Source organism: Pseudophryne corroboree, chromosome 6 (assembly GCF_028390025.1).
Source record: "Pseudophryne corroboree isolate aPseCor3 chromosome 6, aPseCor3.hap2, whole genome shotgun sequence".
Taxonomy (NCBI): Eukaryota; Metazoa; Chordata; class Amphibia; order Anura; family Myobatrachidae; genus Pseudophryne; species Pseudophryne corroboree.
In genome coordinates, this window is record NC_086449.1 from 47442308 (window position 1) to 47456709 (window position 14402).

Genomic DNA, 14402 nt, shown 5'->3' on the forward strand with positions numbered 1-14402 from the left:
TCCAAGTACGGGATAATTATAACTCCCTTTTTTCGAAGGAGTATCATCATTTCGGCCATTACCTTGGTAAATACCCTCGGTGCCGTGGACAGACCAAACGGCAACGTCTGGAATTGGTAATGACAGTCCTGTACCACAAATCTGAGGTACTCCTGGTGAGGAGGGTAAATGGGGACATGCAGGTAAGCATCCTTGAAGTCCAGTGATACCATGTAATCCCCTTCGTCCAGGCTTGCAATAACCGCCCTGAGCGATTCCATTTTGAACTTGAACCTTCTTATATAAGTGTTCAAGGATTTCAAATTTAAAATGGGTCTCACCGAACCGTCCGGTTTCGGTACCACAAACATTGTGGAATAGTAACCCCGTCCCTGTTGAAGGAGGGGTACTTTGGTTATCACCTGCTGGGAGTACAGCTTGTGAATCGCCTCCAGCACCGCCTCCCTGTCTGGGGGAGTAGTTGGCAAGGCTGATTTGAGGAAACGGCGAGGGGGAGACGTCTCGAATTCCAGCTTGTACCCCTGAGATACCACTTGTAGAATCCAGGGATCCACCCGTGAGCGAACCCACTGGTCGCTGAAGTTCCGGAGACGGGCCCCCACCGCACCTGGCTCCACCTGTGGAGCCCCAGCGTCATGCGGTGGACTTAGAGGAAGCGGGAGAGGACTTTTGTTCCTGGGAACTTGCTGTTTGGTGCAGCTTTTTCCCCCTACCTCTGCCTCTGGGCAGAAAGGACGCACCTTTAACCCGCTTGCCTTTCTGGGGCCGAAAGGACTGTACCTGATAATACGGTGCTTTCTTTGGCTGTGAGGGAACATGGGGTAAAAATGTCGACTTCCCAGCCGTCGCTGTGGAAATGAGGTCCGAGAGACCGTCCCCAAACAATTCCTCACCCTTGTAAGGCAAACCTCCATGTGCCTTTTAGAATCCGCATCACCTGTCCACTGCCGAGTCCATAATACTCTCCTGGCAGAAATGGACATTGCATTTATTCTAGATGCCAGTTGGCAAATATCCCTCTGTGCATCTCTCATGTATAAACCTACGTCTTTAATATGCTCTACAGTTAGCAATATAGTGTCCCTGTCAAGGGTATAAATGTTATCAGACAGGGAATCTGACCACGCAGCTGCAGCACTGCACATCCATGCTGAAGCAATAGCCGGTCTCAGTATAATACCAGAGTGTGTATATACAGACTTCAGGATAGCCTCCTGCTTTCTATCCGCAGGCTCCTTTAGGGCGGCCGTATCCGGAGACGGTAGTGCCACCTTCTTTGACAAGCGTGTGAGCGCTTTATCCACCCTAGGGGATGTCTCCCAACGTATCCTATCCTCTGGCGGGAAAGGGTTACGCCCTTAGTAACTTTTTGGAAATTACCAGTTTCTTATCGGGGGAAACCCACGCTTCATCACACACTTCATTTAACTCTTCAGAAGGGGGAAAAACCACAGGTTGCTTTTTCTCCCCAAACATAATACCCTTTTTTGTGGTACCAGGGTTAATGTCAGAAATGTGCAACACATTTTTCATTGCCGTAATCATGTAACGGATGGCCCTATTGGAATGTACACTAGTCTCATCGTCGTCGACACTGGAGTCAGTATCCGTGTCGACATCTGTGTCTGCCATCTGAGTGTCACGTAATTCCTTCCACATATCCATCCACTCAGGTGTCGACCCCGCAGGGGGTGACATCACATTTATAGTCACCTGCTCCGCCTCCACATAAGCCTCCTCATCAAACATGTCGACACAGCCGTACCGACACTCCGCACACACAGAGGGAATGCTCTGACTGAGGACAGGACCCCACAAAGTCCTTTGGGGAGCCAGAGAGAGAGTATGCCAGCACACACCACAGCGCTATAAATCACAGGGATGTACACTATAATGAGTGATTTTACCCTATAGCTGCTATATATATAGTATTTGCGCCTAAATTTAGTGCCCCCCCTCTCTTTTTTACCCTATTGAGCCTGGAAACTGCAGGGGAGAGCCTGGGGAGCGTCCTTCCAGCGGACCTGTGAGAGGAAATGGCGCCAGTGTGCTGAGGGAGATAGCCCCGCCCCCTTCACGGCGGACTTCTCCCGCTTCTTTTATGGATATATGGCAGGGGATTTTACACATATATAGTCTTAATGACTATATTATGTGTATTTTTTTGCCAATGTAAGGTAATCTTATTGCAGCCCAGGGCGCCCCCCCCCAGCGCCCTGCACCCATCAGTGACCGGAGTGTGATGTGTGCATGGGGAGCAATGGCGCACAGCTGCAGTGCTGTGCGCTACCTTAATGAAGACCGGAGTCTTCAGCCGCCGATTTCCTGGACGTTCTTCTTGCTTCTGGCTCTGCAAGGGGGACGGCGGCGCGGCTCCGGGACCGGACGACCGAGGCTGGGCCTGTGTTCGATCCCTCTGGAGCTAATGGTGTCCAGTAGCCTAGAAGCCCAAGCTAGCTGCAAGCAGGTAGGTTCGCTTCTCTCCCCTAAGTCCCTCGTAGTAGTGAGTCTGTTCCCAGCAGATCTCACTGAAAATAAAAAACCTAAATATACTTTCTTTTCTAGAAGCTCAGGAGAGCCCCTAGTGTGCATCCAGCTCGAGCCGGGCACAGATTCTAACTGAGGTCTGGAGGAGGGGCATAGAGGGAGGAGCCAGTGCACACCAGGTAGTCCTAATTCTTTCTTAGAGTGCCCAGTCTCCTTCGGAGCCTGCTATTCCCCATGGTCCTTACGGAGTTCCCAGCATCCACTAGAACGTTAGAGAAATCCTTTATCTAGCTAACCCCACTCAAACTATACTTGTCACCTGTACACAGGGACTAAGTATGGAACAAAACTGAAAATAAATCAAAAGAAACCTAGCTAAAAACTATAGGCAAAAAATCTGTGCCTGTACTCCTCAGGCACAAAACTAAAACTGAGGTGATCTGCTGGTAGGCTGGAGATGGGAGGGGTTAGAGGGGGGAGGAGTTAGTTTCTATAGGTTCTGTGCCAAACTCCCATCCCACACACTCTAACCCAGAGGTTCTCAAACTCGGTCCTCGGGGGCACACACAGTGCATGTTTTGCAGGTAACCCAGCAGGTGCACAGGTGTATTAATTACTCACTGACACATTTTAAAAGGTCCACAGGTGGAGCTAATTATTTCACTTGCGATTCTGTGAGGAGACCTGCAAAACATGCACTGTGTGTGCCCCCGAGGACCGAGTTTGAGAACCTCTGCTTTAACCCCATCAGTAAGTGCGCAGTGTCCCCCAGATGGATGAAAGAGAAAGATGTATAAAGTTTGTTTTATGTTGAGACACATTGATCTTGGTATTTACTATAATGTGCCAGTGGTGTAGGGGACTCTTTTCGCTATGGTTACGGAGCCTATCGGAAACCCGTTAGATCATCTCTCCTAAACACACACCAGTGTCCCACCACTGCTTCCAGCTCTAAAGCCACATTCTCCCAAACACACAGTCACAGGTTGCTCAGCTATTCTAGCTCAGGGGGGGAGTTGTCGGGACACTGTCATTGTCTACTGCAGCCAACAGAACAGTATCTATTTGGCTATTGGGCATTAATTATTTATTTATTATTCTCTCAGCAGGATGTGCATGGTGGTGAGTAGTGTTACCATTTTAATGTGCTCCTGTAGCTAAATAATTTTGGCCCTCATTCCGAGTTGATCGGTCGCAAAGCGAATTTAGCAGAGTTACACACGCTAAGCCGCCGCCTACTGGGAGTGTATCTTAGCATCTTAAAATTGCGACCGATGTATTCGCAATATTGCGATCACAAACTACTTAGCAGTTTAGAGTAGCTCCACACTTACTCTGCCTGTGCGATCAGTTCAGTGCTTGTCGTTCCTGGTTTGACGTCACAAACACACCCAGCGTTCGCCCAACCACTCCCCCGTTTCTCCGGCCACTCCTGCGTTTTTTCCGGAAACGGTAGCGTTTTCAGCCACACGCCCATAAAACGCCGTGTTTCCGCCCAGTAACACCCATTTCCTGTCAATCACATTACGATCGCCGGAGCGAGGAAAAAGCCGTGAGTAAAAATACTATCTTCATAGCAAAGATACTTGGCGCAGTCGCAGTGCGAATATTGCGCATGCGCACTATGCGGAATTTCACTGCGATGCGATGAAAAATACCGAGCGAACGACTCGGAATGAGGGCCTTTGTTTGTAAACTTCAGTTTTATGTCATTATCCCTTAGAAGGGCTCGCACAGTTTAAAATAACTTTGGTGGACCTTGTAATCCGAATATTAATACACTTATGCAAATAATATGTGCTATATGCAGATGCATCCGCTGTGATTGGCCCATTTGTTGGGCAGATGGAGACAAATTACTATGTGCCGTATAAGTATACAGAATCGAAACATCTTGTAGATACGGGTGTAGTACGTTTTGCCGGCGAGCACAAATGAGCCTCTTGCGGGCTTGCTGCGCTCGCCACGCTGTGGGCACGGTGGCGCGTTATTCTCCCTCCAGGGGGGGTCGTGGATCCCCAAGAGGGAGAATAGTTGTCAGTACACCGGCGTCAGTATACTGAGCGCCGGGATCATAACAGCCGGCATACTGAATACCACCCGTAGATACAGGTTCACTACAATGAGCCCTGGTACAGCTGCCCCTGCAGCCTCCCAAATAACCACCTGTAAAACGTCTTTTACCTCCAACTTCAGAACCCACAGGTACACCTGCCTCAGGCCTAATTCAGACCTGATCGCTGGGCATCGATTTTTGCAGCCCTGCGATCAGATACTCACCGCTTTCTGGAGGAGTGTATTGTAGCTGTCCAAGTGTGCGACCGCATGTGTAGCCGAGCCGCCCAAACAGATCTTGTGCAGTCTCTGCGCAGCCCAGGACTTACTCAGCCGCTGCGATCACGTCAGCGTGTCCGGGACCGGAATGAACGTCAGACACCCTCCCTGCAAATGCCTGGTCCCGCCTGCGTTTTTCCAGAAACTCCCTGAAAATGCTCAGTTGCCACCCACAAGCGCCCTCCACCTGTCAGTCACCTTGCGATCACTTTTTTTGCACCATCCTGTTGCAATGCATCGATCCCCGTTGCTGCGGTCCGTCACGCCTGCGCATTGAGGTGCATACGCATGCGCAGTTCGGACCGATCTGAATTACCCCCTCAGTCTCCACCTCAATATTTACATCTATGACCTCACTCTATGCCACTCCTCTGTGGCTATCTTCTGTCACCAGCATCTCTGTACTCGTACCCACCTGTAGGGCCTCTCCTGCCCAGCTAGCACCCCACCTGCACCTCTCGCAGACGCCCAGGAGCTGAGAAGTTGGGGAAATAATCTGCAGATCACAGTGGAGAATGGCAGGAGACGAGGACCACACCTGGGGTGGGGAATATGGACAAGATTAACAAAACAATCACAGCTCTAAAATGATTAAAAATAAATAAAAATAAATGTACAATGAGATCTATAACAAGGCAACATTCGGAGTGCAGCATACGCTTCTAAAGCAACATACACTAGTCCTTGCCCATCCACACGTAGATATCGGGGTCTCCCATCCCCACACAAACCCAGGGCACCCATGCCCCTCGCCTATATAACGGTCTTGAACAACCATATTCCCATCTCTTGTCTAGTGTTCATTCTAGCACCCTGCACCTTTCAAATCCTGTGCAGTTCCTCTTTCCTGCCTGGGGTGTCGCTCTCTGCTCTGGTGCTTCTCAGCACACACAGGTCTGTATCACAGCACTGAGTAACAGATCAGAGTGTGCTGAGAAGCATCACAGCAGAGAGCGACACCCCAGGCAGGAAAGAGGAACTGCACAGATTTTGAAAGGTGCAGGGTGCTAGAATGAACACTACTTGTCACACAGATACAGGCCGACCATGCCTCACCCCACCCCGCACACACATTTACATACCATCTGCACCGCCCATCTCTCGCCCTCACAGAGGTACAAGCCGGCCGTCTCTCTCACACCCACACACAGGTATAGAGGCCGAACCTCACAAAGACACACTCTCATAAACAATGTGTGGCACGTTCCCCTTCATCACACAACAGTAAGGGATTCCTATCAGCAAGTAAATCTCACGCTAGGATTGTGGACTCCAGGATCTCCAGGGCGCTCTTATGGATCTGCGGGAGAAGCAGCAGCTGCAGAGACTCCTCTCCCTGCCAGCTCTGAGGGACAGAGAGAAAGCAGGAGGATTACAGATGTACGGATAAAGACAGGAATACGGCGAGAGCTAGATTACTTCTTTACCTTACAGGGCCGCTATACTAAAAGTATAAACTACGGGGTATATTCAATTGAAGTCGAAAGCTGCCGGCAGTTTTCGACCTTTTTAGGTCGGAAGGGGTTGCGACTAGGGAGGCCAATCCCGGGATCAGAATCGGCGGGATCCCAGGATTTAGGGCCAAAAACAGGCGGGATTCAATCCCGGGATTGAAAGGTCCAGTCCCGGGGATTGAGGGATCAGCGTTAAGCGTCCACAGGACGCTCAGACGCTGCCCGGCTTCCTCCTTCCGGCTCCCCTGCGCAGTGCAAGGTCCCGCCGCCGCTGCTGGGGGGGGAGAGAGAGAGAGAGAGATAGATAGATAGATATAGAGAGAGAGAGAGAGAGAGAGAGAGAGAGAGAGAGTGTGGAGTTTCCCACCCGCGGTATACGGTTAGTTATGTGTGCGGGGCGGGCGGGGAGAGGGGGCGACCACATAGTTAAAAGCCAATCCCATTTTTCAATCAGGAAATCAGGATACCCGGGATTGAAAAAATGGCCTGGAATTGGCTTCCCTAGTTGCGACCTATTCAATATAACCCCAAATTTTTCGGCAAGTCGATGAATTCGGCTCGTGGAAAAGCACGTCGATCGGCGGATTAACTGTCGATCCATGTGCTTGTGTCAAAACCGATAGGTTTTGGCCCCCTTTTCGACCATCTCAATTCGACTTTAAAAAAAGTCGAATGAGATGGGGAGAGCAGCGCCGGGGACGGGGAGAGCCGAGGCGAGGACAGGGAGAGCAGCGCTGGAGGATGTCGCAGCCACCGCTCACAGCAGCGTCCACCCGGCTCCAGCAGCTGCTGTATCGCGGCTCTCCCCCGTCTCCCTTCCCGCATCTCAATTCAACTTTTTTAAAAGTCGAATTGAGATGTTATTGAATAGCCCATGTCGGATCCATTCCGACAAATGAATTTAGGAATGGATCCGACTTCAATTGAATATACCCCTACATGTCTCAAGCTAGGATGGAAGCCTCTCCCCATAACTCTGCTCTACATAAACCCCTCTGTAAACAAAAGCACACTAAAATTAAAGGTTCTTCTAGGTCTCACCAAGTTCTTTGCGTTCAAGTTAGCCACTCGGCAGACCAAATTGAGGATGTCGGACACTGGAACCCGCACCGGTGCTGGGAACTGCTCCCTAGAACACATGATCAGCACACGTATATAGCAAGTAGAGGGGAAGGGGATCTCTTACTGCAGGTTAATAAACAAGCATCTATTCAGGGCTCCAGGGTGGTCAATATACACAAAATGCATTTCCACAACTGTACCTTACTAGCAGGCGCACACATTGTCCCAGCGCGGAGAACCTTCTCACCAGCTGCAGGAAACTAGAAGCCCCATCATCCTCCAGGGCTGCCAGCTCCAGCTCCGTCCCAGGACCCTCGTAGTGGGCGGGATCTGTGCACAACACAGGGGAAAAGACACAGTCAGTCTGGATCTATGCAGGGAGCGGAAGAAGTAACTAGCAATGACAAACCGCAATAATTAACACATACAAAGACATATACTGGCGGAGCTTTAGGTTACTACTTGTCGGGATTAGGGGACAACACTGCCTATAATGCAGAGGTGCAAAACAGAACGGGCTTGTGGGCTGATATTGGGTCCTTCATAACAAAATAGCTGGACCGCCAGACCAAACCAATCAATCTCATGGTTTGTCTGCAGACTCACCCAGTAGTCACATGACCACTTCAGTCACATGACCATGACAGTGCTGCCAACCAGGGGGTACTGTTGTTGGCAGAATGCATGAGAAATTAGAGACGCGAGTGACTATGGGCCTAATTCAGACCTGATCGCAAAAGCAAGATTTTTCTCTAATGGCAAAACCATGTTGCACTGCAGTTGGGGCAGATGTAACGTGCAGAGAGAGTTAGATTTGGGTGGGTTATATTGTTTCTGTGCAGGGTAAATACTGGCTGCTTCATTTTTACACTGCAATTTAGATTTCAGTTTGAACACACCCCACCCAAATCTAACTCTCTCTGCACGTTACATCTGCCCCACCTGCACTGCACATGGTTTTGCCCATTAAAGATTTTGCTTTTGCAATCAACCCTGAATTAGGCCCTGTGGTTCAGGCCTGTTTGGAAGCAGTAAAGCCATGCACTGCGAGTCTTGAAATTCACAAAAAGATAATCTTGGGTAGACTGTGGAACAATACGGAGTGTGGTGTGCTGTGGCAATACTTACTCCCCTTCAATGTCTGTAACCCACTAAAACAATAATTATGCGGATGGTTTCTGGGCTGAAAGCGGGCCTCACTTGCAGTAGCGTGATGGGGACACTGGCAGGTGAAAAAGGTCAGTGGAGAAACCTGTGAAGTTGTCAGTATGAGGAAGTAGAGCAGCTGATCAGTGAGTGCTGGGAGGGGGGAGAGCACAGTATACACCCCGCAGCATCCAACACAGAGAAACGTATGAGAAGACAGGTGACCGACACCCCAACCAAGCTTGTCACCATTACTTGTTGCAGTAACTGCACACCGGCCCTCATTCCGAGTTGATCGCTCGCTAGCTACTTTTAGCAGCCGTGCAAGCGCATAGTCGCCGCCCACGGGGGAGTGTATTTTCTCTTTGCAAGTGTGCGAACGCCTGTGCAGCCGAGCGGTACAAACACATATTGTGCAAAACAAGACCAGCCCTGTAGTTACTTATTCTGTGCGATGATTGCTGCGACGAAGGTCCCGGAATTGACGCCAGATACCCGCCCTGCAAACGCCTGGACACGCCTGCGTTTTTCCAAACACTCCCAGAAAACGGTCAGTTGACACCCAGAAACTCCCACTTCCTGTCAATCTCCTTGCGATCGGCGGTGCGAACGGAATCGTCGCTAGAAGCAGTGCAAAACAACGATGCACTTTGTACCCGTACGCTGCGCGTGCGCATTACGGCTCATACGCATGCGTAGTTTAACCGTTTTTTTATTTAAATGATCGCTACGCAACTCGGAATGAGGGCCACTGTGGACCTGATTCATATCTGTAAGTAAAGTAAAAAAGCAAGCAACCATGTTGCACTGCAGGTAGGGCAGGCGTAACATGTGCAGAGAGAGTTAGATTTGGGTGGAAGGTGTCCAAACTGAAATCTACCATTGCAGTGTAAAAATTAAGCGGTGTAACATTTGTGGGCTACATGCAAAAGCAGCCAGTATTTACCCTGCACAGAATCAGGCTGTGTAAGAACAACCAGCGCTGGTCAGGTTAGTTACATAGACAGTGTGCTAATTATGCTTTATTTTGATGGATTGCGTGCCCAGCTGGAGTGAGAACATGTCACATGACAGGCTCCCCACTAACAAGCGCATCCAGCTTCTGGGACCGCCTATGTGCTGAATGCAGTATTACTGTTCTATAAGCAGCGACTGCGCACATATCTGGATAAGTACATCCTTTATAGGTGTATTTAAAAAAACATTGATATCGTACCATTTATAACTTACGACTTAAGCACCCCACCAGCCACTGCACAGATGGGAGATGCGCATCCCGGATTCCCAGTGCAACGTTCCTCCCATCCAGAGCTGTACCCGTATCTGCACTCACCGGTCTCCGCCGTCTCGTACAGCTGCTGGAAGACTGCGTGTAGAGAACACAGGACGCTCTGCATCTGTCGTTCCCAGTTTTCTGTGTGCTTGACCCCCTGCGAGAAGCCCGAACCCAGCGACGGGAGGAGGGAGAAGCATTGGCAGGCCAGCTGGTGGAAGAGAGAATCATGTGACTCTCTTACAGAAAAAGCGGATTTTCCATTTTAAGATCCGTACGCTTTATAAACTGATTGGGGGGGGTGGATCATACTTTTGTACAGGCCTATACTAAAAAAAACCCACACAAAATAAAAGAACAAAAATCTGCTCTCTTCCCAACACCTTGCCTAATGTACAGTAATGTTAATCTTATTCACGTTGTTACTAATACAGCGGGTCGCATCTGGGAGCCTGACATGGGTACTACCCGGCTGCAACCCGCTCCAGGCCCCTTTTACTCTGCAGACTCCAACCCGGAATATTGCTGGGATGGCGACGTTGCAGATGACGCGGCGGCGCTAGGAGATCCCAATATCGCCAAGTGCCGCCTGTCCATTCACTGCGAACGGGATGTCGGGTCGCTACACAGCACAGTTTGCCAGGTTGAACCCGTGTTCAACCCTGCAAACTACCGGAGTTGGCATACCGGGCCACTCGATCCGGATTATTCCAACTCGACCCTCTTACACCAACCAGCAACGCGGGTTATGCGCGCTCACGTGTTATGTGCTGGTGGTGTAAAAGGGGTATAAAACAGCAGATAGGGGATTACAGTGGAGTCCTGCAGGCTGGAGGATCTGACTGTTAGGTTGAAGCTAAAGGATATTCATAAACGAATATTGCACTTACCTCCTGAACTTGTACATTTTCCTCATCCAGGAGACTCAGGAAGAACGCAGTGAGCTTCCCCTGCAGGAGACACAGGTCAGTGGGAATATTCCGGCAGGGAGAGCGTGTAAAGACACAGCAATAAAACTGGTGCAGGTTAGGATAGCAGAGAGTAACTCAGTGATACAATACCCGCAGGGAGCCACAAGCCCGAGGATAAGAGATCAGGCAGGACCGGATTCCTTCCAGTGCAGGAATCAGACACTACAGGACAGAAGGACGCAAGTCAGGCAGTTACCAGGCTGTGTAACCAATGGTGCACGATCCACACCTCCCGCAGTCTTACCTGGCGTCTGAGGCCCAGGAGGGAAGTGAGCAGTCCTGGAATGTGATTGGTGGAGATTTCCCGGGATAACTCAGGCAATGCAGAGGAATGGGCGAGGAGGGAGCGTACCACAAACACTGCCAGGCTGATCACCCTGGGAGGGTCCTGGGACTGTAGGGAGCAGAGAAGACAACTAACATAAGGAGATTCATAACAACGGTAGTCCTTATTCATACAGTGTGTTTGATCACATGACATACATAGGTAAATGGACAGGAATAGTTGACAGACGGACATTTAGACGTATTATTGTGCAGGCTTTGCCCGTTAGGAGTGTGGACCTGCTTCATGGTGAAGCGGGTACACATATTGGCAGCATGTATTATGCCTGTCGAAGTGGGAAATCGTTATTTCACCTGCCCGATGAGGTGCCGACTTTCGGCAGTCCTGTTCTGCTTACTAGTCCCCAATGAGTCGTCGCAGAGTCTTCCTCTCCCAGCGGCTGTTGCGCTGTCTGAATTTGTGCATGCGTGCTTGTTTTTGAAGGATGCTGCCATGGGCCGGTGGAGCCGTCGGACAGCCAGGGAAGTAGATAGCAGTAGTTGTTGGAACATCATATATTTCCCAGCATATTAGCACGCTATCGCCTCGGTTATGTGGCATTAATACATAGGAGAGAAGCAGTATCAGTGCACATAACATGCACTGATACCACTTCTCCCACATTAATACATCTACCCCTTGTTCTGCGGTCACATACTCACAGAGGGTTTCAGTTACCTTCAAGGCTAATGAGTCGTCCTTCCAGGAACATACTCACATACAGGCAACGTTCCAGCTCAGTGTGGAACACAAGCAGCCAGTCTCCCGCCACCTCCCCTCACCTGTATGACTTGCAGGACGTTGCGGATCCAGGAGACGCAGTGCTGCTGAAACACGTCTGTGGGGGACTCTTCCACAACCAGAGACAGGAGGGATAATCCCTCAACCCTTAAAGAGACACAAAGATCAGCGTGACAAGACAGAGCAGTGCGTCAAAGCACACACCATGAAGGCGTCGGCAACCAGATGATGACGTTTACCTAGCATCTTTTAGCACCTGGAAGCACCTAAGTACCAGTTTTCTTCAACACCCCCCAATAATAATTCAAAAATATGTATAAAATTAAGAGAGCAGAGACCACATACCGCGAGGCAGGAGACAGCAGCCGCGAGTTACAGTTCCTGAGGATGCAGGAAAGAGACGCTGACGAACCCTATAATAAGAAATAAAAGTAGTACGACATGTCGGCCATACACAGAACAGTACCAGGTGCAAATACAGGGCACGGACAATGGGACGCATAAATCTGTCTGTGTGTGATAAACTAGAGATGGAGTTCTCTGCTACGTGTCACTGGTTGGATACTCTACATACCGTGACCCACGTGTGGCGTAATTACACAGATGTTAGAGCCGCCTCCTGTCAGGCATTCCCTATCCATCCCACAGGGGCAGCAACGAAAGACAGCATAATAGGAGGGCAAAACCTCATTGCATAGGCTTGGACTGGGACAGAGGTTAATGTATTGGACAGACAGACAGGGAAACACAATCACGTCTGCAGTGAGGTTAATGTACAATACGTGGTCTGAGTGTCAACAGTCAGAAAGATAACTAACAAAAAGTGTTGGCATTAGGCTCAGAGTGAAAGTGAATAGGAAATCCCGGAGTCAACATTCACAATGTCCACAAAACATACAATAACCAGGACCGACATGGGATGTGCATGCAAATGGAGGACATGCACACATATTACATACACTTACTGCGGTGTACGCAACCTACAGAATACTCAGTGTACATACAATTCATGTAAGGCCATCCATGACACCTGAGCTGTTTCCATGTGAGGAGGGACAGCCATGAGACAGGGGAGGGGATGACAGCCATGACACATGTACAGCACACAGGTGGGGGGACAGCCATGACACATGTACAGCACACAGGTGGGGGGACAGCCATGACACATGTACAGCACACAGGTGGGGGGACAGCCATGACACATGTACAGCACACAGGTGGGGGGACAGCCATGACACATGTACAGCACACAGGTGGGGGGACAGCCATGACACATGTACAGCACACAGGTGGGGGGACAGCCATGACACATGTACAGCACACAGGTGGGGGGACAGCCATGACACATGTACAGCACACAGGTGGGGGGACAGCCATGACATGTACAGCACACAGGTGAGGGGACAGCCATGACACATGTACAGCACACAGGTGGGGGGACAGCCATGACATGTACAGCACACAGGTGGGGGGACAGCCATGGCACATGTACAGCACACAGGTGGGGGGACAGCCATGGCACATGTACAGCACACAGGTGGGGGGACAGCCATGGCACATGTACAGCACACAGGTGGGGGGACAGCCATGGCACATGTACAGCACACAGGTGGGGGGACAGCCATGGCACATGTACAGCACACAGGTGGGGGGACAGCCATGGCACATGTACAGCACACAGGTGGGGGGACAGCCATGGCACATGTACAGCACACAGGTGGGGGGACAGCCATGACACATGTACAGCACACAGGTGGGGGGACAGCCATGACACATGTACAGCACACAGGTGGGGGGACAGCCATGACACATGTACAGCACACAGGTGAGGGACAGCCATGACACATGTACAGCACACAGGTGAGGGACAGCCATGACACATGTACAGGAGCCATGACACACGTACAGGGAACACACGCACAATGGCAGCCTCCCCCTCTCCCCGGGCTCTCACCTCCCCCCGCAGCGCGCCGTGCTCCCGGAGCCCCAGGACCGTCTCCCGCAGCTCCCCTTCCGTCAGATCCTGCTCCAGCAGCCCGGTCACCGCCGCCTCCATCATCCGCACCCCGACACACAGCGCCGCCATCTTCCTCCCGCCAGCGCACGTCATCACACGGGGCGACCACAACGTCACCCGCGCGCCGCTGCATCCATAGCAACGGAAAAAGGGTAGCGTGCTCTAGATTCCCTTCGCGGAGAGGACCTTTCCCATAATTCACTGGGGTCAGCGTCACATATACTACTAGGAACGGCAGTGGGCTATCTCATGGCTATATAATGCCACAGTATACACAGAGTGGTATTATTATACACAGATAATGGCATGTGTCTCGGAGATGCCCCTAGTGACGGGGTCACGTGTCCCATAGCAACAGGTACATGTCCAAAGCCACCAGGATTCATCACATAGCAACGAGCAGTAACCGAGCAGTGATCATCACATGACAACAAGCAGGAACCATGGCAACCAGTCATCTTTGCATGGCAACCCAGCAGTGACCATAGCAACTAGTAATTTTTACATAGCAACGAGCAGTAACCATAGCAACCAGTGAACCTTACCGCACAACAAGCGGTAACCATGGCAACCGAGGATTTGAACATGTCAA

The 14402-nt window shown here is 50.6% G+C and overlaps 1 protein-coding gene across 1 annotated transcript in view; it reads right to left on the reverse strand.

The window, feature by feature from the left end:
- PELP1 (proline, glutamate and leucine rich protein 1) overlaps positions 1-13980 on the reverse strand; it is a 90787-nt gene extending 76807 nt beyond the window's left edge. The window contains exons 1-11 of the mRNA XM_063930955.1: positions 13748-13980; positions 12139-12206; positions 11835-11940; positions 10972-11121; positions 10818-10889; positions 10647-10706; positions 9817-9967; positions 7538-7667; positions 7317-7404; positions 6078-6166; positions 5237-5359 (exon numbers count right to left, since the gene is read on the reverse strand). Of these exons, the coding sequence (XP_063787025.1) occupies positions 5237-5359; positions 6078-6166; positions 7317-7404; positions 7538-7667; positions 9817-9967; positions 10647-10706; positions 10818-10889; positions 10972-11121; positions 11835-11940; positions 12139-12206; positions 13748-13903 (1193 nt within the window). The 5' untranslated portion in view covers positions 13904-13980. The remainder of the gene's footprint in view (positions 1-5236; positions 5360-6077; positions 6167-7316; positions 7405-7537; positions 7668-9816; positions 9968-10646; positions 10707-10817; positions 10890-10971; positions 11122-11834; positions 11941-12138; positions 12207-13747) is intronic.
- Between the last annotated feature and the right edge of the window lie 422 nt (positions 13981-14402).